Below are 27,916 nucleotides of genomic sequence, written 5' to 3' on the forward strand. Positions count from 1 at the left end.
GAACACAACTAATTCTACTATATCTTTGCTATTGCTCCAACCCTGTGGAATCATTTGGTACAAGAATTCTACACCTATGTGTTTGTATATTGATTCCTTCTTCATGTTATTTCCATTTTGTTGAGTGCCACTATAGAACAAGGAATCTGCCAACTCATACCCTTGTAAATAACAGATCTTACTAATAATCACTGAGTTATCTTATTGGCTGGGCAGATGTGGGCCTACTTATTTGAAAGAGTATGGTATTCATGATAATACCCGGCAAGAATGCGGTCTTCATGCTGGCATTCCAGTAAGTAAACAAGTGGAATGTATATTGATTGCCTCCACCCTTAATGAGGAAGCTCCGTCATTTTCTTCAGTCCGCCATGGAACAACAACCATTTTCAAAACCATCTTCAAAACACATGTACACATACTTAGGTCTGTCGTACATGAGGAACAACTGGAAAAAGTGATTGAAGACCACCATAGAGTGTACAATATTTGAGATCACATCAATAAATGCTTTCTCAAGATTAACAGTACTCCGACATATAAGGCTCCTTTACTCTCTGCATGAAGCCAAATCAATGGTTTGCCATTTGCGTGTCTTTTCACTACTATCAGTGTGAGCTCCAAATATTCAGGATTTTCTAAAGACCTACGTACTTCCATGATTCAGAAAAGGGGGTGGTGATGAACAGAGTGTCTGAATTAAGCAGACCACTCTTACCCAGTCCAAAGATCAGGGCTTGATCCATCACCATTATTTAGCTCACTGCACCATCCCAGCTCAGAACCTGGCTATATGCAAATTAGTCTGTCCCTGGCCCAGTGCATCATGGGAACAGGGCAGACCAAACTACCAAGCCAATTCTTCACCAGAAAGGAGACAAGCTTTCGGGGACCGGTTTCTGGCATTTCAGCCGTCGTCGGCCCGGCTTGCTTAAATCCTGATGGTGCAGTGAGCAAGGGACTCATGTCTGAGTATACCCTGCCACACCTATAGTGGCCAAAAACGATTCAGAAAAGGGGGTGGTGATGAACAGAGTGTCTGAATTAAGCAGACCACTCTTACCCAGTCCAAAGATCAGGGCTTGATCCATCACCGTTATTTAGCTCACTGCACCATCCCGTACTTCCATGAGCCAATGCTGTTCTTATTTTGTTAATGTCAACCGTCATTACTGACTATTTGTTACATGAAAGAGACAGAAACTTTAAAGAGTGACCTGAAGTGAATTTAAATGAATTAAAGTGTTGCAATGCAAACAAATATGGGCTGCATGTTGTAATATTTATTTTAAACTGAAAATGCTGTGATCACAGTTCATTGTCAACATAGGACAATGTATTCGATTGAGCTTCATGCTGGTGGTGGACATCACTTGTTTGAGTCTTACGGGCTATGTTATGTTATGTTATGTTATGTTATTTATTCTTTTGTATAGCGCAACGGTTACTCAAAAAGAGTGTCCCGGCGCTTTTGGTAAGGAGAACAGATTTCAGAATAACACAACACAGATAAAAGAGGTTAAAAAGCAAACAGAAAAAAAGCGGAACTACTGGCAGACCTATTGGGAAAACAGCCAGGTTTTGAGACCTCTTCTAAAATCAAGGAGAGTAGACGCCCCCCGCAAAGGGAGCGGTAATGAATTCCACATCTGTGGGGCCAACAGACTGAAAGAGCGGCCCCCGAGGCGAGCCCTCTTCACACGCGGAACAGCCGCCAAAAGTAGAGATTCTGACCTCAACGAGCGAGTCGGGTGGTAAAAGGTCAGTCTCTTTTGGAGATGTTTAGCTCCCACAGCATGGAGCGCTTTGTAGGCCAAGGTCAGAGCCTTAAAGGCGATCCGTTTGCGGATGGGTAGCCAGTGTAACGTCACCAACAACCCAGAGGCGCTGGTGCGTCTACTATCTGCTGGTTGTGTTTTTTACCAATCTGAGCTAGTGGAATCACCTAATGGGGCCTTACCCTCTCCAGGCGAGGGATACACGTAGATTAAAAAAATAGCAAATGATGCGAGATAACTCTGCCTTTATAGAGATGGATGAACCTGTGAGTCGGGTATTTGCCTCGAAGCCTGGAGATAGAGAGATACCTTCTTCCACGAGCAGCGCAAGGCAACCTCAGCACACCTATCTCTTTCATGCATGCTCCACATGTTCAGGTGCCTGCGTAAAAATTGTTTGCAAGACATGCCCTCACGTACGAAATCCTCGTGAGAATATAGCTTTGTGGTATCTTCAAGCAGTTTTGAAAGTAACACATGGAACTCCGCTTTGCTTCATAAACAGCTGCAGCACAAATACATTTATTTTTAAGTATTTAATTATGGCCTTCAGGGGGCCATATTCCTGGTCTTTGCTTTCCAAAACAGTTGATGGTCAGGGATGTAGGAGACATTTAGCAAGATAATGCCATCTTGTCACATGTGCACTGTACCTCTGAGTTGGAACTGTTCAAAATCAAGTCTTTCCAGATATCATTTCCTAAATCCCACTAAATGCTGACACTGCCAGCGCCTTTCCTTACAAAATAGCTTCTTGTTTTTTCAGTTAAATGTTGAGAATCATTAAACATACAAAACAGTTGTATATCTTTCACAGAACCCCCTGATATTCTACACTCTGGGATTACATGTGAGGCTCAGCTCACGTACCAATATACCACATCTCCAACGTATATGTATTTGGGTGGATGTACCACTGACTCCTGCTATCTTTTATTCTCACATAGCGACTAACATAAATAGATGTCTGGACCTACTGCAAAGTCCAGGAGGCATGTTAAACTGAATCCCATTTGATACAACTTAACCAATGTTCTTGGGCTCAGGTAACAGATTTCCTGCAAGTTATCTTAAAAACTAAACAAGTATGCATGTCTTCCATGGCTACGGAGGAACTCGCAGCACTCTTACCCCCCCCCATGTTGGTTAAGACTAGAGAGGAAACAAGACAATGCAAAACAGCTCTCGGTTACATTCTTGTGAATCAGATCCTCTATAGATCATGCTCTATATCACACATGCATATTAATCTCCCTTTAAAGGAAGCATCACAAAACAGCAAGGAGTTTTAATAAATAAACACTACAAAGATTCCATAAGTACCTGTATGGTGTTGCTATCTCTAGAACGCTGTAATGGAGTTGCCCCTTTATAGTCCAGTAAATCCACAGGAACTTGCATTTGCAATAATGCCTAAAAAGAAAAGAAAAATAATCCATAACTAGGACTCATAGTATATGAACCCTTCACGTTGTTTTTTGTAAAATAGTGAGGCATTGGGGAGGGAGACCTTTCATTTATTTGCACTTTATTTGACGTTTTTGCATGGCCCTATTAGCCACCGTCTGGTGCCGTTAGTGCACTTTCAGGTTAGAGTACGCCTAAGAGAGTGCTGGAAGAAAGAACGCACCCCAGCCAGGACCCAGCTCTAGGGATCCACATGATGATATGATGTTAATTTGTAGTTGTCTTTGTAGGGCATTCCATAAAGAGAAGCACTGGGCATAGGTTGTACTACTAATTATCGACCCTCATTATATCATCATATAAGAATATCAAGGGACAAATATCAAAAGGTAAGTGGAAATAGGGAAGTATAAATTTACCATTCATAAATCCACGTCTGTACCTGGAGGATATATGTACTGCATAGGTACATATATGTGGAGATAGGTATAGAAAATCTAGGCTGATTTACTTGTTGTATTTTTATTAAAATTCTGTCCCCTCGATATTCAAGGTGCACACCTCGGCATAGAGGGATCAACCATCATATTTCTTGATTCTGAACCATAACATCATTAATATGCTGTGGTTGAAAGATTTGATGAGCCTTCCCGAAGGGTGGTAAGGGACAACAGTTGAAGAGCTCCTTATGTACCTGGTAAGGAGTTCTGAAGACGATGTTTCCTTTACTGAAAATCAGTCAATGGCTTTTATGGCAGGTGTGATGCAATTGTATATTTTCAACCCATACAGCAGGTGGGCAGTGTAGTTTTGCACTCTTTGGAGTTTTGGGAGAGATGTATTAGAGAAGCTAGGGTATAGCTTAGTCTACTGCAACAATACACACTGGGCATGACAACGGTAAGCAGTAGCAAGACTTTCTGAGTGCAGTGTAGTATCGGAGGTACACCTTTTATCAGACAATGGTGGTGTTTTGGGAGGTAAATGTTATGTTAAAATCAAAGAGCAACCTCAAATGACTCCACAGGGACTGGGGGAATGCCATATACTTGGCCAAAGTGAAAATAAAATAAGGTCTGTGGTTTTGGCACGTTGCCCGTGATCAAGTGTCTGAAAATTTCCATAGCTTCAATTACTTGACATGGTTTGCATGGGTATGAGGCTCTTTGTTCAGCAACTCACCTCAAACTGGAACTAAATGAATGTTTAAGGAGTTAGGGTGCTTTATGCACTTTCAGATGGGTGAATTAAAGGTTATACTGTAGTGGAAAAGATCCTACACTTAGGGAATCCTGAATAGATAATGATAAAATAACTCGGTAAGATAAACACTTGCTGCTGATATATATGTCTGCAGAAGTCGGGTCAAAGGTTTAAATAGAGGAAGGCTGTCTCAGGAAATCAATTAAAGGAGAGCAATAACAGAGCATCCACCAGAATACAGCCTATATTTAGATGTGGTCAGATGCTAAATTAAGCATCCTCAGCTAGCTCCGTTGTTCGAAGCCGATCCCTAGCAAGTCATCTGATGCAAACCCACCAGCCCCTTTCATGTGAGAAAGCCTGCCTTACTAAGTACTGTATTCCATAGCTGTATTTTTCAACATGGGACAGTAATTTACAGGATGTCTATTCAGGCAGGCACAATGAGCAATGTCCTCACAGGCATTCGTAGAAAAATGTGTGTGTAAATTACATTGCATAGTTTTATTTTTGTTTAAATACCTTGCCTTGAGGTTTTGTCTTTTGGAAATAGAAACAAATGACATCCCATACATCAAGCAACTATGGCTTGATGGGTCAAACAACATTCAAACACAAGAGCTACCGCCATATTGGAAGAAGCACTTTAAATGGAACAACTGTGCATATTAAGGGGGTCATTATGATGGCAGGAGGATTGCCACCACCTCGCCGGCAGTGGCGATCCACCCGCCATCACAACATGATTTACCCCCCCCCCCCATATTAGCATGGCAGACAGAAAGTCCATCCGGCGCTTTTCCGCTGGTCGGAAATCGTTACGATTGCCGACCAGGCAGACCTGGGATATAACATGGTGGTGGTGCCTTCCAGACACCGCCACCCATATTATGTTGGGGGCAAGGCCTTTCCATGACGGCCTTGCCACCATGGAAAGGCTGGAGGGAATTGCTTTGGGGACCCGATGTAGGCCCCCGGGAGGGTGGGGGCTGCTTCCCTTCACTGCCATGCACAAGGTGGCAATCACCACGCGGTGCCCGTCACATTGTGCCTGGAAATGCACAGCATGCCTCATTGCCATTGGGGTGGGTGCTGCTTACAGCAGCACCCTCCGCAATGTTAATGATGCAGAATATGAGGGCCAGGGTGGGGCTCACATCCTAATTGGCGGCCGATCCCAGCACCGCTGGGTGACGGGCGGACTCAAGTCCTCCCGCCATCCTAATAAGCCCCACAGTGAGGATCTTTAGATATGGGGGGCGGGTAGGTGCATTGGTGGCAGAGTCAGGGTGTCTGCTGCCCCAGCTCCTTAACAGCATGGCTGTTTGTCTTCAAATTAACCCTTCAGTCTTCACTCCTTTAGAGATTGATAAATGAAGTGATACACAACTGGGTGAATACATTAGCTCTCAGTTTTACAGAAAAATGATACAGCAAAACGTATAGTAGAAAGTAACATTTAAAACAACTCTCTGACATCAATCTTGAAGGCTATATATTTTATTGATTAATTATGTTAATATAAAAAAATTATATATAACAAGTCTCCTTTAGTTAACTTTGGAGCTCTTGACAAATGTGTTAAAAATAAGTATGACAGTTTAGGAGTAATAAGCAAAGTCCAAAATATTTCAATCATGATAACATTTTAGTTTTAAATCCAATTACAGTGAGTATCATAACGTCCACTAACGTACTGAAACTATGCTTTCATTGAAAGTCACTATCACTGTGTACTCCTCTCTGGCATTTGTGATGTGACGTTACCCCTGAAATTATGGGTGACTTTTTTCAAACTTATTTCAGCCAGACCCTGCGTCCAACACCCCTGCTTGTGCCCAACTCCATGCTGCATATGGCATTTGGCCTTTGGCCATGATCCGCACCCAACCCCCACTGAATTGCACAGCTATGTGTAACAATTTAAATGGTGCCATCAATAGCTATAGTCAGATGTATATGTCACAAAGGCACACATTGCAATAATTCTTAAAAGTGATTGTCATAAGTGTGTAGAATAAAGCTTTTTTTTCAAAAACAAATATTTCTTTAAATTTTTCTATTAAAATTTTTTAAAGCACGAAATGTAACAATTAACCACTAGAGGTCCTCACACTCCATCTGAGGAGCATAACGCTCTAGCTCAGAGTGATTTAAAAAAAATATGGTAAGCTCTCCTAGGGTCATGGATGTAATGACCTAGAAAACGTCATGTTTTTTCTTTATATTGCTGGGGCCTGCTTCACTACCTGCAGCCCCCCACAACAATAACGCATGTTTGGTATTGCCCTGCCTCTTCTAGAGGCACACCACAAAGAAAACATATTGAGTAAATTGAGTGAAAGTTCCCTTGAGTATTATGGAACGCTCCTTGCTAGGAGCAGTGTATAATAAATAAGCGACTCTTGCTGGCTATTTATCATTTATCTTTCAAATGTTTTCTTCTTTTAGTATTTGGAAGTGAAGGTGTCTGTCCCTCCTTCTTGAGCCATTGCTGGCCTCCGAAGCCCAATCCCCGAGGGCAAATTATTTTCTTTTATGGCAAGGATTTTAAGCAACCTCCTCCCTCCCTGAACATTGAAAGGTCCCGGGGACCCCATCCCCTGGGACAAACATACATTTAAAGGGGAAGGGGGTGCAGCCCCTTCACCAGCCCATACTGGCCAACATACATCTACAGAGGAGGAAAGGTGTGCAGCCCCCCTCTTTGAGTCCATACTGGCCCGTAGACTCCCCAGTGCCTAGGGTGGTGCCCTGGTGCCCACCCAGGGCACCCTCAAAACGCAACTTTGAAGGCAGCCCCACAGTCTGCGGAGTCCAGCTTTCTCCCCTTTATGCCATCCCGGGTGCAGTTGGAGACGCCTTTACGCCCACTGGGAGGGAGCCGTTTTTTTTCTCTGGTGCCACTGGGTGATATCTGTAACAAATGAGAGGGTCCCCTTAGATAACCAAGGGAATAGAGGTACAGATACCCAAAGAAGAGAAGGTTTCCCTTGATTGTGGTAACAAATGAGAGGGTCCCCTTTGATAACCAAAAGAATAGAGGTACTGCTACCCAAAGAAGAGAAGGTTTCCTTTGATTGTGTGATAGCAATCTCTGCATGCCTGCCCACAGAAGCACAGTCAGGGGAAACAAATATCTTTCACCCACAGAGGGCTTCAGCAATGCTTGGGGAGGTGGGCAGTGTGCCACTCTCCCTTTTAAATGGGCACTGGCCCTAAGGGGATGATGTCCCCAAGACCTGAGTGAGTTGCGGAGAGGAAAAAGCGATGCAGAGTGCGCTACGAAATTCGTTTGATTTATTAAATTGTTTGCTTACCTTCAATTATCCATACTCCAGTTGTTAGCACCCCCACCATGCCCCTCCCCCCCGCCCCACCGAAACTCCCTCCACGGGCCGTGGCTGCCTTTAAACATGTGTCAGGCCTGCTATTGTATCTTGTGCGTTGTTTTAAACTGTTATTTTTACCTAGCAAAATAAACCTTTTCTCAGGCCCATACCTAAATTTTCAAAACAAATGGTTCACTCCTAGGCACGCCCCAAACAGTCATAGGACAGGGTGCAGTGTCTTTGAAAGGTTGGACATGTACATTTAAGTTTCACATGTCCTGATAGTGACAAACTCTTAAATGTGTTTTTCATTACTGCAAATCCTGCCTCTCCCATAGGATAACATTGGGTGAACTTATGACATTTAAAAAGTGATAACTTCCACTTAGGAGCAGGAAATAAAGTTGATTTTGTTGTCTACAGAATTCTATTTTAAAACTCTCTTAAATGGTAAAGTTGTGTTTTAAGTCACAATCCTAATAATTCCACTTTTAGAAAGTTCAACAAACAGATGCCAATACTGACAGCGCTTTCAAACACTCTGTTACCTCCATGATCACACTAATGAATAAATATGGTCACCATTTATTCTTTCTCTTCTTTAGTCAAAACCACTTATTTTGTATTTCAAATGGCCATGCACAAAAGAAACAAGACATATAAGGAACATACTTTTAGATATATATCACCCACAAAACATCATGAGAAAACACAACATTTTTTATAGACAGTCACTTTCTTCCCTGAAAGCCAGCACCTAATCTTTTAAATGCACTTGTTGGTTGAAAAAACTGTAGATGCGTTTCAAACCCTCAACCATTTCTGGGTTCTCCTCAAAACTCAGAACTGCTGAACACTACAATAAAAACACAACACAAACAATTAGCTCCTTTGTACATATAATCTAGAGTGGGCTCCCATGCCATCCAGCCCAACGGTCAACTAAGTTACCTCATATCTACTCTTAACGTGACAGTTTCAATAACAAAAGCATTCCATTTAGTACTTTTGATTGTATCTGAAAAAACACACATGCATGAACAAATTACTGTCAACCTTTTATGTGTAGAAGCACGTATCATTAACATACTACATAACCACACTTACTGGTCTCCATGTGAGTTGGCCTTTGTAGGGTCTCCTTGAATTTTCCCATAACACTCTTCATTAGGTACTTGCCTCTCTCCTTCCTTCCTGCATTCTTCTGTTGACCAAACCATGATAGCCCCCCCTTTATCTGCCTCCTTAATTACAACTGTATTATCCTTTTGTAACTTAGCCAAAGTATCCCTTTGATCTTTTGTGATGTTCTTTTCTGACATTTTCTTTGTTTTATTCCAGGTTGTTGATGGCAGACAACACTGTTTGCTCAAAAATATGAACATCTTTGCGGATAGTATTTGGTGGATGTTGGAAAGTCATCCTGTGTCCTGGGAAATCCAACTTTTTGCCGACTGGTACTGGTGGTAACTGACTCTGAATGACCCTGGGCTCTGCCTAACCAGGCCCAGGGCCAGGCCAGTGCTATGCTGAAAAACACTTAGGATAAAGTGAAACACCTACATACACTAGGGTACACTATGGGTTGGGGTATTTATTTATTTATTTATTATTTATTTTAGGCAACTTTTAAAGCGCTGCAATTACCCGTAGGTGTCTCGGCGCTAGCAGCTAAAGGATAACTAACCAGATAATAAACAGTGAAACAGTGAATAAAGTGATCTACAGGGATGTCATTGAGAAAACAGCCAAGTCTTTAGCTGCTTTCTGAAGACAATCAAAGATGGACTGATCTTTATATTAAGGGGAAGAGAGTTCCACAATTTCGCCGCTGCTATGGTGAAACGTCTGTCTCCCCAGGTCACTTTTCTTGTTCTGGGAATCTGAAGCATGTGAGCCGTGTTGGAGCGCAACGTTCTAGGGGTTGCCAGAGGTTTAAAGGAACTTCTCAGAAATCTGGGTCCCGTGTTATTTATTGCCTTGTAGACAATACAGAGGGTCTTGAACTTCGTACAACTTCTGACTGGGAGCCAGGGTACCCCTGTGACCTACCCTATAAGGCAATAGTACATAATAGGCAGGGGGATTGAAACTAGCTCTAAGTCCCTGGCATATAATAGGGCGGTTTAGAGACCAGTAGCCTTTTATGCACTTGCATGTGTGCACTGCTGAGCCTGAGGTCAGTTTAAAAGTAGCCCTATGATGCAGGACTTATTTTAAAAAGTAAATTGTGCCCAAACTGGGGGCACTTAAAAATGGTTGACCTACAATGTTTTGGGCATATTAGGTACCCCCAGGGGTCTGTCCTAGGTGTCCCGGTGGTGGGGGATCAGGTATTTATAAGAAGGACCCTTTTAAAATTAGTTTTATATGCCCTGGGTTTCAGTGTAATTGCACATTTCACTCCCCACGTTGTGATAAAGTGCTGCCCAAAATCGACTTTGGTGGTAGGAGCACTGTGGGGCAAGGATCTGCAATATTTTTACATATTCAGAACTCCTAAAGTCTCCCTATATGTAAAGTACTTATAAAATATGTTTTCATAAGCCCTGGTGCTGGAAAACTGGCCCAAGTCATTTTCCTGTTGCAAATCACCTGCCACATAGGTTAACATGGCAAAACGTTATTAAGTAATAACTCTTGATAGGAGAAGGCTAAAAGTACCATTCAAAGACTTCCCATAATGGAATATTAAACTCAACAATATGATATTGTTGAATATCTCCTAAAATGTACATCATAGAAGTTATAAGACTTTCTTGTTTGTAAGCCCAGATTCAGCCGTCCAGTGGTCTGTCCTGATTATTCAGAGTTGAGTGGATTAGCCAGACTCCTTTGAAGAGGTGATAAAGAGCCACTGGGGTTGACCAGCTCTGTTGGGAGGGCAGTCTCCTGTTGCACAAGAATGCCAGATATGGGGGAGGAGTCGTAAAGAATAGACTTCAAGGGAAGGGGAAGACACCAGTGTCATTTACAACTCCACACTTTGACCCCAGCCAGATGCTAGGATTAAGGAAGGAATGCGCAGATGCATTGAGGAGATTTATGGAGATTAGCCACCTTAGGGGCGTGTTTAGCCATTTCGTCTCTCTCTGCTGGAAAATCAGCCATTATAAATTTGAAAGAATTGGTGCACTCTGGGAAAAAATAGTGCGACACTCTGGTGGTCAGACCTTTGCTTGACCCACAGAAATTTGAATAAGTATCTGAGAAGGGCAGAGCCCCTCAGATCTGCTACTTGAAACTTAAGCAAGCAAGGCTGGTCATGCTGGAAATTGTATGTGTATGTGTATTTCCTAAGGCCTGCACTCTGAAGACTGCACTTTCTGCAATCTGAAACTCCAGCCTGTGGATTATCTTGTTGTGAAAAGACTAAAGAGTAGACTCCCTGCAAGCTAAAGGTTAACAGAGCTCACCAGGGACATCATCACCAAATGTCCTCAACCGGGAGATCTACCAGTGGATTTGTGAGGGTTTTGTCCAAGTGGATTGTGGGAACTGAAGTCCTCAATTTTCAAGGACCATCTTGGAGATTTCAGACCCTTGGTGTGAGTTTGAGACACTTTGGGACCCTTTGGGGAACTTCAGGAAGAAGTCCCGGAAGTTTGGAGAACTTTGGAGCAACTTTGGAAAAAAGCTCAACGTGGCCAGCAAAGCCGCCTGCCTTCAACCGCCAGTCGGCCTGCCATCCAGGTTTGTCCCACTGAAAAGCTCCATAGGTCCTGCTTCCAGAGTTTTTCCTAGAGTAGTCGAAATCTGAGGCCAGTGAACCTTCACTGAATCCAGCCTGGTGAAGAGCATCGACGGACCCCGTGAGAAAAAGCTATGTAAAAATGTTTAAGTCTGAAAGAAGAAAGGGTGACCGGGAGCGACCGCAAAAGCCAAGCTGCCTGCCTTCAACCGTGTGTCGGCCTGGATCCTTGCTTTGTCCACTGGAACGCTCTGGAGGTCGACTTTCATAAGTTGACCGGGAGTGTGTCGCAAGGCAATCCGGCAAACCTTCACCGAATCCGGACTGGCTGAGAGTTTGAGAGACCCCGGGAAGAAAAACTCCAGAAAAGTTTGTAAGTCGGAAGGTAAAAACTGTGACCGAGACCTACCCCGAGGGGTAGCTGCCCAGATCTCCATCGCAGTCGGCATGAAACTTTGACTTTTACCCAGTCTATCGCAACCAGGTGTCCTGATAAGGCGCTGTATGTTTCTATGTGCTACAAATTGCTAAATCTTTGAAAATTCATATTCCGGTTCCCTACATTGGAATTTTGACGTTTGGTGTCATTTTAAAGATAAAAATATTCCTTATATTTATAAATTGGTGTTGGGTTTTTATTGTGGATTGTGTCTTAATTATTTACTCAAATTGTGTTTTTTTTAAATGCTTTACATACCTGTCTTTCAAGTTAAGTCTGCCTGCTCACATCCAATCTACCAAGGATCTACCATAGGAATCATTTCCTTAGACCTATTCTGACCCCTATACTGTGTTAGTGGCCGTATTGCCAGTGGCAGACCTACATTTGCCCCTACCAATAATCCACTTTCCAACAGTGGAGGCCAGGAATACTATATTATCTATGTGGCAACCATTTACAGAACTTTTGGCCTCATATTGATAGTGATTTGATAAAAGTACACTCTACTGCATTCTTAGATTTTTACAGGAAAGAATGACTGCTGTAGTGGACATAATGAAATAAACGAGTTTGAAAACACCCTTGTCTACCAGGTGTTCAGCATAATTGTTGTACATGTGAAAACTCTCCTTGAGAGTAGGCTGGGCGACACTTTGGTAAGCAAAGAAATGTTGAGGAGCAATTTAGAAAATTTTATTTTACAATGTTTGAGAAATAGCCCTTCACCAACCATGGCATTTGAAGTCAATGAGGCTTTGCTGTGGTACTCTGCACAAGTTATATGTCCCTTCCGTAAAGGGAAGTTTACTCCGGAGTTTCAAAAGTGCTGCCTCATTTTTGACCGCTTAAATCACTCTGAATGGATATGCGCCCACTTCATCACATATGTTGCAGAAGCTGGCGCAGTGAATCTCAATCTTCAGGTGCACCTGTATTGGCATGGAAAGCCCGGTCAGTGTTCAGAGTTTAGCAAATTGTATACAGGCTATTTTGGCGTTGCCTGTCTTAAGTGCCAATGTTGAGAGGACCTTTTCACAGATAAAAGATTACATGGGAAGGAAAGCAAGCGTGCATTATCAAAGACTCACTGAAGTAGTATTTTATGGTGTACTACGATAAGTTTGATTTATAAAAATGTATTTTGACCTCATTTACACTGTACGCACACTGTCTATATACCATGCACTATTAGTACAGATAGCAATCAATAATAAAAGCACAAGGTTCATAAACACCGGAAAAACACTGTTTCGATTGTTTTTAATGGTTGGAAAATGTGTAACCACTGTTTTTAAGGTATTGAAATCACTTAAAAACACTGGGAAAAAACACCAGAACTTACCAAAATAGAAACTGAAAACAAGAAATCCTAATTATATGTCTTGTTTCTTTTGTGTATGACCATTTAAAACAAAACATAAGTTGTTTTGACCAAAGAAGAGAAAGAATATATAGTAACCACATTTATTGATAAGTATGATCACGGAGGTAACTTAAAGGGTCTGAAAGCACAGTCAGTATTAGCCTCTGTTTTGCATTTTCAGTTGCCTAGCCTTACTGACTTTAATTGGCCCAACCCTTTTGTTGGTAGTTTACTTTTAGAAAGTTAGGATTTTCTTGTTCTAGCCATTTGGACTCCACATCCTGTTTCCTGGGTGACATGATTAAATGTAGCTGACAGTTGGTCTTTGTGTATTGCTCCCAGTGGGACAAAGGAGAATAGGTGTTGGCAGGATGGGCCATCTCTGACTTGATGAGGGGGAATAGCTATCACCTTCCACACTTGCACATCACAAAGGCTCTGCTAAACACACTCACAAAGGGTATGACACTAGTATTTGGTTACCCCAGACAAGCTGGGGCCACGGAAGGAAGGCAGGAAATGTCAAGCACCTCTGGGGGGTGAAACCTTTGGACCGTTCTCCTACTTCAAAGTGGGCACCTGGTCTAAATAATGGACCGTTACACATAACCATTCACTACACTTCTGAACCTATGGAAGACTCAGAAGGGCCGCTGTGTTGCTCTGCAAGAAGGACTGCTACTCTGTTGCCTTACTGCCTTAATGAAGGATTGTACTTGCATCTTGAACCCAGAGCAACCATAGTGACTAAAAGGGCTGATTGGCTGGCCTTCTGATTCGATCCTTAGTGACAGAAAAGGCTCCAACCACCTCAAACCCAGCACCTATACTCTGCTGTTGTAAGTCCCAAACACAAAGATCTGCAACTCCAGTTCTAGAACCTTGGAAGGGGGCCTAAATGTGCTCTGCCTTCCCAAATGCGGTGCGGTAAGCAGAACTGATGCAGAGCAACACAGCTGCTAATAGCCACATCGAACCTGCTGCATCGTGATGTATCCCCTGGCATTGCAGCTTGCCGTCTCTTCAGATCTGCCACTGCGCAACGCATCCATGATGAAGGCCTTGCATCGCAGGCCCCTCATTGACACAATTCTCGATGCCAACGCAGGTCTCCACATTACAGGCCCGCAGCTTCTTTGGAATCGCTGGTGCATGAAAATTCTTCAACCAAGGACTTTGCATCGCAAGCCCCTCCAGACGACATCCTTGATGAAGACACATGACTGCTTGGCAGCCTTGCAGCTTCCTCAGAATTGCTGCTGTGTGATGCTTCCTAAATACGGACTCACACAACATTGCACCAACCAGAATTTAAGGTGCTTTGTTCAGTAGGCCTAACTGAGTCCCTCTATCCAGCCGGCAGGTGATTACAGATGACCTGAACTTGCCTCTGTGTCCTGATTCGGCTCAACCAGATAATCACATTAGGCACTATGTGCTTCTAAGCACTATTTTCACTTGAAACTCTGAAATTGCATATCTCTGTTTCCACTGATTGGATTTTTGTCATTTTGGTCTGAAATAATGTATGTCACTTTACTCTATTTTTCTAAATCGGTGCGGGATTTTTCTTGTGTTGTGTTTTTACTTTACTACTGTTTGACGTGCTGTGCAAATACTTTATACATTGCCTCTAAGTTAAGCCTGACTGTTTTTGTGGTAAGTGATCAGAGAGTGAAGCACATGTAAATTTTGGGGTTTGCTTGTGACAGAGATTGTGGTTGCTGCTTGAAAAGAGTATCACTCTCCTTCAACCCATAACCCAATTTCATAAACACGTTTTCTGGACCAAAATCTAGCTTTCTGCTGACTTTGGTGTAAATCAATTTAGCCGTTTCAGCTCTGGATGCGTCTAAATTTACAATGGAAAAATGAATGGGTAAAAGGCATTAAGGCTTTTGAAACTCTGCTTGGTGGATTACCCCAGAACTTTCCAATAATTAGCTTAGACGGGTACGAATATTTTTGGTGAATGTTTGCTGTAGATTCATCAAATGCACCACAGTTACAAGCTAACTAAAAAAAGGTAATACACATACAAATATATATATGTATATATATATATATATATATATATATATATATATATATATATATATATATATATATACATACATATATATATATATATATATATATATATATATATATATATATATATATATATATATATATATATATATTACCTACTGGCGGTCGCCAGTAGGTATATATAGTTAGGACCTAGTTACCATAGGAAATTCGGAACATTCTATTGGGAATAACTTTGGCGCCGATTGAGGGATCTGCCTGTAATTTTCCTTAAATTTGCCTCGCTGCGCTCCGCTCCTTCCCTGAAAGTTTTGGGGGGATTCGTCAAGCGGGGGCCAAAAGGGGGGTCCCAAAACGTGTTTTCCCCATGTTAATTTCCATAGGGACCTTTAGACACGGCTACAGCCCGAACGGCTGAATGGAATTACAATGTTTTTTTAAATGCTAATTCCTAATTATATACGGCCTGAAACCTATGTTTTTTTAAGTGAATATATATATATATATATATATATATATATATATATATATATATATATATATATATATATATATATATATATATATATATATACAAGCGTCTCCTACCTTTTCCTCCTGGGAATCTGTCTCCTTTTTTCGGGAAGGAGGATTGTGCATCAATTCAGCACCACCCAGGGACGCTTCACAGAGACCCCCATCGCGCTTTGGGAAAACCAGCCTCACTGGGATTTTGGACTCTTGCAGTTCTCGTGTGTTGCCAGCGTTAGTTGGAAAGGCTGGGAGCCCGCCATCGAAACCAAGGAGGAAAGCTAGCAGTTTTGGGATTACCAATCCCATGCTGGGTAGAGCTCATTGTGGCTCATCCCCTGCTTCACGGACTCTCTGGTCGACCTGGTTGTGATGGTAATGGGGGACCGGAGGAGGCACTTGCTAGTTGGAACTCCAAAGCAGGACTGACATTATAGTTTCCTAAAGGTTGTCACGCTGTTCCTCGACCAGCCCGCAATGACATTGCTTCAATCCAGTCATTCCCCTGCACCGTTGTTCCAAACATCTATTAAGTTGCATTCTGGGACCTGCAGTCCTGCGCCACACTCGGGACTGCTCACAGGTGCGAGGACTTCATCAGAAGGGCGGAGCTGGCTTGCACTAACAAGCTTATCTATGAGGGACTTACAGGCAGCGTGTCATTTCACTCACGGGACGCTTTGGGCGCTGAGGAAGGCAGTTAAGCTGCCAAAATGCATTCGCAAGTAAACCAATAAACAAGCGTCTCCACCTGTTCCTCCTGGGAATCTGTCTCCTTTTTTCGGGAAGGAGGATTGTGCATCAATTCAGCGCCACCCAGGGACGCTTCACAGAGACCCCCATCGCGCTTTGGGAAAACCAGCCTCACTGGGATTTTGGACTCTTGCAGTTCTCGTGTGTTGCCAGCGTTAGTTGGAAAAGCTGGGAGCCCGCCATCGAAACCAAGGAGGCAAGCTAGCAGTTTTGGGATTACCAATCCCATGCTGGGTAGGGCTCATTGTGGCTCATCCCCTGCTTCACGGACTCTCTGGTCGACGTGGTTGTGATGGTAATGGGGGACCGGAGGAGGCACTTGCTAGTTGGAACTCCAAAGCAGGACTGACATTATAGTTTCCTAAAGGTTGTCACGCTGTTCCTCGACCAGCCCGCAATGACATTGCTTCAATCCAGTCATTCCCCTGCACCGTGGTTCCAAACATCTATTAGGTTGCATTCTGGGACCTGCAGTCCTGCGCCACACTCGGGACTGCTCACAGGTGCGAGGACTTCATCAGAAGGGCGGAGCTGGCTTGCACTAACAAGCGTATCTATGAGGGACCTACAAGCAGCGTGTCATTTCACTCACGGGACGCTTTGGGCGCTGAGGAAGGCAGTTAAACTGCCGAAATGCATTTGCAAGTAAACCAATAAACAAGCGTCTCCTACCTGTTCCTCCTGGGAATCTGTCTCCTTTTTTCTGGAAGGAGGATTGTGCATATATATATATATATACATATACATATACATATACATATATATATATCTATATATATATATATATATATATATATATATATATATATATATATATATATATATATATATATATATATATATATATATACACACACACATATGTGTAGCATGGCCAAGAAAAAGGCGGAAGGTCCAAAAAGTGTAATTTCCAATCTAAATTGCTAAATAATTATTTGCTCCTTGATACAAATAAATAGACAAGCATTTCTGGATCTGGGCTGCATAGGATCCATTCTTTATTCATTGACCATAGCTAAAAGGTCAGGGTTGGTTCACAGAATTGACCACACACCCACTGTATTGCTTTCTCCAAAGACATCAAGATCTACGTACATCCTATGGAATACCTCATGCAGGGATGCATGACACATTCACACATGCTTTTCAAGCACATGCCATTACAACGACAATACAACAAGCGTGTTGTTACCACATGTTTCATTACCACGCAAGTCGTTACAACAACTTGCCTTAGGGAAGCACTGCATTTTGGAATAGTATATATTACTATTCCAACTCCAGTCAGTGCAACAGTAGGGAAGGTGTTGGATTAAAAATCCAACATCACATTCCCTAATGCAAGTTGTTGTAATGACTTGCGTGGTAATGGAACGTATGGTAATGGAACACGTGGTAACAACGTTGTCATCGTATTGCCCGCGTTGTAATGGTACTGCGTAGTTCTGGCTGCATAGTAAAGGCTGTTTCCCCTCATGCAGCAATATCAGGTGAATTTTCAAATGTTTGAAAATGATACACAAATTCACTTAAGGGTGGAAAAGGGTGCAGTTTATCTAACCAATATTAGGTTGTGATTGAACCACATTACCTACTGGATGAAGGAGAGCTTGTTGTGAATGAACAGTACTTAGACAAATCCTAGTGTTTGGAGATTCTGAGCATGACACAGTACCATTTTCCTGGCTTACAAAACTCTGAACAACTCCCTCTACCGCAACACAAGTAAAGACCTTTAGAAATGTATTTTACTCCAACCTCATCTTTTCTCCCTGAGTTAATACCGCAGTCAAGAGCAGGTTTTAATAGTGATGACTCTGCAGGCTTCTTTGTCCACAGATATGGCCATTTTCCTACAGAAGCAATTCTATGCCCTACATTTTTACAGAAAAGTCAGACAATTACTCAAAAAGCAGAGAGAGCTGTTCAAGGGGAACAAAAACTACTAAGAACAAAAACTTCAAAAAGCTGCAGCTCTTCATAGAATTAATTCTCAGGAGCACAGGGACAAGAAAGAATCCAAACAAACTCTCTGAGCAAGCAACAAGCATGAAAAAGTAATGCAGCAACAAACTGAGACCTCTGAGCAATCCCCTTCTATACTCCATGATACATTGGGAAGCAACACTAACATATGCTGCCTGATAGAGGATCTTTCCTAATATAGAAAAACTGGATTGGATTCTCCAAGGGATGAGAAACAAAAGGATTGAGTAGAAAAAACAACATTTTTGAAATAAACATTAAGGCGCATGCAATTTTACGGAGATGCCATATGTAAAAATTCAAACTTGTACGAAGTGCTGTGCATGTGACATTACAGAGATTCTATACGCATGGGAAGACTCTCAAGATTCTCCTAGAATGCATAGCAAGATTCTGACGACTGCCAAACAGTCAAGCAGAACAATATGGTTCAGTGACTAAATATCGAGGGACATAATATAGAATGCCCAAAATATCGTCTCCAAAATATCGAAGTACAGAATATAGAATCCCTATCTACAAACAGGTAAGTACTAAAATATCGAATCCAAAATATAGAATGCTAAAATATAGTTAACTAAAATATTGAATTTTCTAAATGTATTAAAAATAATATAAACTAATTAAATAGTAAAAACAATTAAATAAAACATACTTAAAATAATGTAAAAAAGCTTAAAATGTAAAAATAATAAATGTAATATAAAAAAGGTAGAGATTTTGTTGGATAGTGAGAGTGTGAAAATTACTATTCTCACTGCAGTGAGTGCAACAGTAGGGAAAACGTTGGATAGCGTAGGGGTAAAAACGACTATTCCCACTCCAGTGAGTGCAACAGTAGGGAAAGCGTTGGATAGCGTAGTGGTAAAAATTACTATTCCCACTCTAGTGAGTGCAACAGTTGGGAAAACGTTGGATAGCGTAGGGGTAAAAATTACTATTCCCACTCCAGTGAGTGCAACAGTAGGGAAAGCGTTGGATAGCGGGAGGGTACAAATTACTATTCCCACTCCAGTGAGTGCAACAGTAGGGAAACCATTGGATAGGGTAGGGGTAAAAATTACTATTCCCACTCCTGAGAGTGCAAATAATTAACAAATAATAAAAATGAATTACCAATTAAAAAAATTAATTACCAATTAATAAAAATGTATTACCAATTATTAAAAATGAATTACCAATTAATAATAATTATCAAGCAATTAATTATCAATACATATAAATAATAATAAATATTTACTTTATTACAATTAAATTACTTCCCACACTATTCCCCTATACACCCACAACCCGCTCCAAATAAATACTACAATTAACATAATTATCAATTAATCAATAAAAAAAACGAACTACCAATTAATAAAAATTAATGACCAATAATAGTTAATTATCAATCAATTCATTATCAATACATATAAATAAATATTAATATTTAATTTACTATAATTAAATTACTTCCCACCCTATTCCCCTATAAACCCACAACCCGCTACGGAATTAAATTACGCAAAAATGTAATTACATAGCATTCATTACTTTAAAAAAATTAAACATACTTTACAAAATTAATACATAATTCTAACACATATACTACCATACATAACACAAAAAAAATCGATATTATGGAAATCGATATTTTAAGTTCGATATTATGAAAATCGATATTTCCTACCCCAAATTCGATGTTCTGACTAACTATATTTTGGTAATTAGATATTCTGTCCTATCTATAATTTGGAGTCGATATTCTGTCCTGTCTATATTTTGGATTCTATATTTTGGTCGTTCACCGAACAAGATAGCCAGAGACTAACAGATTATGGATACCATATCCATAAATCCTTACAACATGTCCGTGACCCCGCTGACTCTGTTACTGCGGCTGCAGGTTACAACAGTGACTGAGCAAGTATCACCCAAGACTTAACTCAAGTCCACCAAAAAAACCTTACATCTACAGCAAAGAATGAGATAATGCAACTATTTCTTCTCAATTGAGCCAGTGAAATCATTGACTACTGCAACATTACCTATTCTAGCTTGCAGAAAAAAACTCATGACCAAGCTGCAAGGAATACAGAACAGGCAACTAGAATGCAACTAAACTCTATAAATGGGACCACAGCAAGGCCACTCCTAAAACCGACACTTTTTGTAGTTGATGCTAGGTTAAAAATTAAATGTTTTTTGCACGGTCTCTAAAGAATTCTATGGCAAATATTCTGCATATCTGCTGAAACTGACAGGTCTCTACATTATGTTATGTTACGAATTTGATTGAGCGCGAACAGCTGCCCCAGCAACGAGGCGTCCCGGCGCTAAGAACCAAAAATATCTGCTGAGGGGGATGGAGAGGGAGGGACAGAAGGCCTAAGACAGTGGGAACAGATGAGTTTTAATTGCCTTCCGGAAGGCGGACAAGTTATTCAGGGAGCGGATGTTCGGTGGCAGGGAGTTCCAAAGTTTTGCCCCAGAACTCTGAAAGAGCGGCCCCCAACACGACAGAGCTTCGTTCGAGGGACAATCGCAAGATGTTGACCTAAGGAATGCAAGTTGCGTTGAGGGATGTAAGGTACTAAGAGTGGGCGTAGAATTTCAGGGCATTCTGATTTAAGAATTTTAAAAGCAATAGTGAGGGACTTGAATTGAATTCTAGATTCAATAGGGAGCCAGTGTAATCTTTGGATAGTAGCTCTGACGGAGCACCTACGGGGGAGGCCCACTACGGCCCTTGCCTGTTCTGTACCCGTTGCAGCCGTACTATTTCTGCTTTATTGGCGCCTAAAAATAGAACACTGGCGTAATCCAACCGAGAGAGAATGATGGATTGGATTATTAGCTGGCGCGTTTTGGAATCAAAGAAGCCGAGTATTGGGTTGAGGCTCCTCAGCAGGCCCACACAGGTAGCAGTCACTTTCTTTGTGTGGGTCTGAAAACTGAGCGAGGAGTCCAGCCAGACACCCAGGTTCTTCACCAGAGTTTTCGGTGATGGGATGGGGCCCAGCAAGGAAGGCCACCAGTGATCACTCCAGTAGCTCGAGTTTTTTCCGAGGAGCAGCACCTCCGTTTTCCCTGCGTTCAGCTGTAGGCAGTTGCCCGTCATCCACTGGGCAACTGCGGCCAGGCCATCCCTAAATCTCGTGGCCGAAATTGAGGGGGCCTCATTGTGGCTAAAATATGTTGCTCAACGTCAGCCTATTGGATCAACCAATGGCCTTTACAAATATTAAAGCATGGTGGCAGATCTCTGAGTGTGCAAATATTGAGAATCAGTAATGCCCTAAACACCAATATTAATGCCAAAACCATGAAGTTGAGTAGACTCCTGAAAACTGAACTCTTCAGACTTGTCTTCAATTGAGACTGACATGAAAAAGGGCATTAATCAAGAACATTTAACATGGGGCCATATGTCCTAACATTAGTGTTTGAGATTACCATATAGCACATTTTTGCAAATCACTATTTGGTAATCGCAAATACTAACGTACTGAAGTTTTTTTTTCACTTTTTGTGATTTTAAGTGGGTAGCAAATATACCTAACTCATTCATATTAATGAAGCGGGTCTCTGTTTGCAATCCATTTGGAATCTCAAAAATCACAGGGATGGTGGCCTCTGGGGTCAGCAGACCCCCATGTCTGTGATTGCTTTTAAATAGAGCAATCTTTTTTTTATTAATGCAGCCCATTTTCCTTAAAGGAAAATGGACTGCATTTTTAAAAAAGTATATCAAAAGTTTTCTTCTCACGGTTCAGTGGTGCGTGGGACCACTGCTTTCTCTAAGAAAATATTTTTTGAACTATTCTCAAAAGAGAAGAGGTCCCTTGAGGACCCCTTCTCATATGTTAACCGCATTTCGGTCACAAAACATTTCTAAATGCCATTCAGATTTGGTATTAAGAAGGGATGCCCTAAATATGCCCCTTCCCAATACCGAACCGCAAAAACACAAATTGAGTTTCGGTAACATGCTACAGAATCACAATTTGTGTTTTGTACAAATGTAAAACTATTTTTGCAGTGGGAAACATCATGAACAGCCATTTCCGACTGCAAAAATGGTGCGTACATGTGGCCAATAGCTATTAACCTTTCTAATTTAACACTAACTTCCCCTTCCAGCAACCCAACTGCATTTCCTTACCTGCCTGCGCTCTCACTGTATTAAAATGAAACATGCAGTGCTATACAAAACTCCTTAATAACAGCAGGAATCAATATGTGACATGTGGCAAAGTATATGGCCATCTGGCCATGGCTATATGTTTACTGTGCATGTCTGCCTCTAGGTAAGTTATCGATATATATTTATCTGTACGGCTTTGTGTGTCCATGTGCAGAAGGCACACCTCAGGCAAGCCCGTCTGCGCCCGTCAGCACCCAGCCGGGCCCAGGGCCCATGCATTATGCCCACGCACTCAAATACTCCTCCCAGGAACTTAGAACAATACACTCTGCCTCACTCAAACCTGAAGCCACTACGTTAGCTCTCCTGTAGCAGTACAGCATCAGCCATATACGAGTTGCCTTCCCAGAGGTCAGGCTGGCCCATGCTAATTGCAGCCAGCAACTAAAACAAGCAAACTCGGAACATAAGGAATTGTCAATCTGCTATCTCAATACACATTTACTAGTAAAACAACAATTAGAAATCTTTGATCTCCTCGATTCCAATAGACCGGATATTCTTCTGCTCATGGAAACCTGGCTAACCGCAGAATCATCACTTGACATTATAGCTGCCTTACCAAACGAATACTACATTCGGCAAACTAACCGCCCTACAGGAAAGACATGGCGGCAGAGTCGCAGCCATCATTAACAAAAAACAGAACTTCTCTGCCCTCACCCCACTCAACCTACTGCCCACAAACAACACAGTGCTTAAATTCGAGTCAAAGTCAGCCCCAATTATTTGTATACTTATTTACAGGCCCCCCCAACATATGCCCCTGTTCCCCCACTCCCTGAGAATACAAATAGCACCCTTAGTAACCGAACACACTAGTATTCTGCTGACAGGGAATTTCAACTACTGGGCTAACGACCCCCAAGTATGGCCACACTCAACTGAACTGACCAAATCACTCGAATTCCTGAACTTCCCCCAACAGATCTCTTTCCCCACACACATTAAAGGTCATACTCTCGACCAACTCTGGATCGCCAATCTGTTAGTCTCAGCTCTATCCATACTGCCCTGCATCTGGTCAGACCATTATCTGGTAAAGTTCATCCTAAAACTCCCAAACTTTGGGAAAAAGTGACTCTGAACAAACTATTGACCAAGGTTAGATCTGGCTCCCCTCGGGACCACTGCCCCCCTCATGTACTGAGAACAGTCTTCATGGCCTTTCCAGACCCGGCTCTTGCCCTCCTTAACCACTCCTTGGACCAAGGCTGTATACCCAATGCCTTTAAGGAAGCCATTGTAGTCCCCCTCCTCAAAAAAACAGGCGCAGACCCACAAACACATTTGTGTGCTTCACCTGGTAAGCTCTTACTAACCAAAGCATGAGTGCCTCTCCAATGACGTGCAGAAACATGTCTGCTTTCAATAAACCTCACAGGCTTCCTGGACCCCAGTCCAACCGTCCCCAAGCTTATAACAACTTGTGGGTTCCCACAGGGCTCGTCCCTCTCCCCCACCTGTTCAATCTCTACCTCCACCCACTAATAAGCTCCCTCAAGGAAAGAAGAGTTACCATGTTCAATTATGTCGACAATCTCCAACTGCTGTTCCAGATTGACAACTCCCCAGGTCAATCTCAGACTTCCAAGACACCATGATTTTCATTCGCCAATGGATGGATCACAGTCATTTACAACTGAACCCCAGCAAAACTGAACTAATACTGGTAGGTACTGAACAAAGACACTGGGGCCCACATTACTGGCCAAACAACCTGGGCCCCCCACCCTCTCCTGTTACCTCAGTAAAAAGCCTTGGGGTTACCATAAGCCATGACTTGTCTCTTAAAGCGCACATAGGCACTGTGATTTCCACCTGCTTCCTGCAGCTAAACAAAATAAGGAAAATAAGCAGACTTTTATCCCAAACTGCACCGGTCCAGGTCATGATAGCCCTGGTTTTATCTCGGCTTGACCATGCAAACGCTACCTTCCTGGGACTCCCAATTGGACTCACCAAATGACTACAACTAGTTCAAAATCAAGCGGCAAGACTAATTTACCAAAAACCCAGACAGCAACATGCCTCCCCTCTCCTTAGGAAACTTCACTGGTTACCTATTCCCCAGAGTTGAGCTTTTAAAATTGGCTGCCTGGTGTAAAAAACCCCTAATAATAATCGCTGTCCCAAATTTATCACCGACCGCATTTCCCATTATAAACCCTCGTGCAACCTCCGCTCAGCCCATCTTCACCTCCTTGCAGTACCCACCTTTACACTGAAGCGGCAAGGAGGATGCAGGTTCGAAACCCTTGCCCCTCGACTATGGAACTCCATCCCACTGGAAATTAGATGAAGCACAAACCTGATCAATTTCAGAAAGTCTCTCAAAACATGGTTTTTCTCATGAGCCTATAATTAATCTGTCCGGTCTGATGGTCCCTCTGCCTCATTAGCGCCAACAAACTAACCAGTGAACGAACGCTCTACAAAACCTTTCTAACATAGCATAACATGAATGAATGCTGTCTGATTATGCATGCACATCAAAACGTGGTGCGCATGTGTGCTTGTATGTGTTATCAGTGTTTACACGTGTTCATATATGTGATGCATGTATGCCTTTGTCTGGCCTGTCTTTGCATGTATGTGGGTTTACTGTGTGCGTACTTATGCTTGCTATGGTATCTATTTCCGAATGACATCTAGATCCATTGGTTTTTTCTAGTGTTTTTGGTAATTGCTATTAGTGGATAAATTACCAAAAATGGTGGACACACTTTAGTGCACAGAACAATGCCACAAAAACTTATATTTCACAGTACGAGAAATAAATAGACGAAAACAGTTACATTGAAAATATTGTAGGGTGCCAGTTCCCATAGCAACAGGAAAATCCTGGTTGCAGAATTACAGAACGTTTCCTTAAACACTCAGTTAAATGTAAAAGTTGTCCCTACAGTGTGTCATAGTGACCTGTCCCAAATGCCCCTTTACGGAGACGATGACAAGAAGTAGAACAACATTGGATTCAGGGGAAGATCTATCACACCGTTTTGCTGCGGATTCAGTGCTGCTTCCAGTGAGTTATTTATCTCTATGGCAGCTTCACTGGGAATCCTTTACAATAAGGTGTATCCGCAGCAAAACAATTTAATAAGACATTCTCTCAATTGCATCACAAATATCTACCCATGAGTCTGCTGGCAAATAGTGAGCTTAACAGAATTATTCCTTGATGAGGTGAACTCGCTTGTTATGATGAGCGAAACCACTCCGATTCTTTTCTTGTTGTGTGATACAGTTGATAGGTACGTGCAACGTAAATATTGTGGCTGATTTAGAGGTTACAGAAACCTGAAATTCAATGTCAATCGCAGCCTTACTTCAGAAAGTGCTAGGCAGGGGTGGTATGATGTATGTATTTACGTTACCTGTTTGGAGGTGGTTACCAAACCCAATATCGGAGAGATGTTATGGAGTTTCACACATATGACATAATTGTGTAAAGTATGCACTTCATCCAGAAGGAAGCTTAGTCTCAGCCAATTAGGGTCTAACCCTGACAGTGCATTCACAGACGTCAATTCACTAAAATGCCACAGGTAGTAGAAGGGACATCACACTGTTTCAGAGTCTTCATAGGATGTGACATCATATGACCTTTGTGGCATGATTCTACCATCCTACTTTTAAGTGTCACTCGCGAGTGACATGTGGGACCCAGCCTCAAAATCCGTTTAGGAAAATATGCACATCTACGATCAGCATGCTTAAATTATTTTCTTATCCCATTCCCCAGTTTTGGCCCATTTTCCTGGTGCACTACGGTCCTTATACCTACATCTGTCATCTGACTCATCCGAGAGCATGTCCTGGTGGTGGTTCTCTGTTCACTACCTTGGTTCTTGGATCCTACGATAATTCTGACCCTTTTATATTTGCGTTCTGGGCATATCTCTCTCTTGATTAAAATCTGCGCTCCATTTCTGGCTATTATCTGCCATGTGTCTCCTGGTTTTCCTGGTCTTCCTTTTCACAAGACCCAGTTGAGCCTTCCCTTCATTGGTGTTTTCCTGATTCCTTGTAACTGGGTTATTCTTTGCACTAGGGCCACACCATGCACCTATGCTCCACTCCTGAGCTTCAGGCTATTTCAACCCTGTGAGCCCAGAGTGCAGCAGCTCACAACTAACTTGGTTGTTGAATCTTCTCATGCTCCGTTGTGTCCCTTCTACTGTGTCACTAGGCTTGCCTTTTGATTCTGTTTCTATAGCTTGTTATATTTGCATGCTCTCTTTCTGATCTTTTCTGTTACATGCAAACATATTGGCTTATTTATATTCTATGTATTTCACACCTTAACTTGACCTTGATTCCATTCCTGCTCTTCCCTGAGCCCCAGTTCCTGTATCTGTGTTCCATACATTGCTTCCCTTTGGCATCTTCTGTGCTTATATTATAATCTTGATTGTTATTGATACCAAGGATACCAGTTAGTTACTGAGGATTGTGCCTCTGGCACAGACAACCCACCAGCGCTCTTTCTCCATAGGAGTTGCATGGTATCTCCCCGACTCGGTGAGATGAATTTGCTTCTTGCTTTCTTGTAAAATCTTTTCACCTCACAGAGAGATCACTATTGAAGGAGCATACTAACTATCATTTCTTTCTTTCCTTTCTCTTGTTCTCCTTTGATGTAGCACTTGTGTTATCGTATAGTATCCTTCTGTAGACTTTCAGTTTCCTGATCGCAATTTATTGCAACATGCTCCAGTTTTCAGCATCTGTTATTCCTTCCTTTCCAGCTTTTAGGTATTTAATTTTATATGTTAACCTCTTCCATGGAAATCCCTTTCCATACAGAGAGCATACATCCAGTTATCCAGTTTTGTCCTGAATTCACCAGCGAATCCTCTTTGACCCTGAGTTTTCCCAGGAAGTGATGTGATCACAATACTTGACGTTACTGAAGTTCCATCATAGTTGGAAAAATCCCTCTATTGGTCCAGGACCAGCTCTTTGCAATGGGTGCCCCCAATATGCTATTGGAGTGCCTTGTGTGTAAAATGTAAAATGCTGTTGTCTGAAGTTTGCCATTAGAATGCCTTTTTACCATTGGTGACCCTTATGTAAAACATTATATCTAGTATGTCAAGGCCAGCATTTATTTATGGTTTCTGTCCTCCTTCATACTACTATAGTCATCCTTTACACAAGAATTACCTCTTATGGGTTAGTATCCCAGTAATTTCTTTGCATATACCACCATCAGCATATTTCCA

At 42.0% G+C, this 27,916-nt stretch overlaps 1 protein-coding gene across 1 annotated transcript in view; it reads right to left on the minus strand.

Annotated features, from left to right (window-relative positions):
• LOC147751412 (transient receptor potential cation channel subfamily A member 1-like) overlaps positions 1-27,916 on the minus strand; it is a 978,460-nt gene that overhangs the window by 354,144 nt on the left and 596,400 nt on the right. The window contains exon 6 of the mRNA XM_086938479.1: positions 3,102-3,191. Within this exon, the coding sequence (XP_086794605.1) occupies positions 3,102-3,191 (90 nt within the window). The remainder of the gene's footprint in view (positions 1-3,101; positions 3,192-27,916) is intronic.

The sequence above is a fragment of the Lissotriton vulgaris genome, chromosome 1_1 (genome assembly GCF_964263255.1).
Source record: "Lissotriton vulgaris chromosome 1_1, aLisVul1.2, whole genome shotgun sequence".
Classification (NCBI taxonomy): Eukaryota; Metazoa; Chordata; class Amphibia; order Caudata; family Salamandridae; genus Lissotriton; species Lissotriton vulgaris.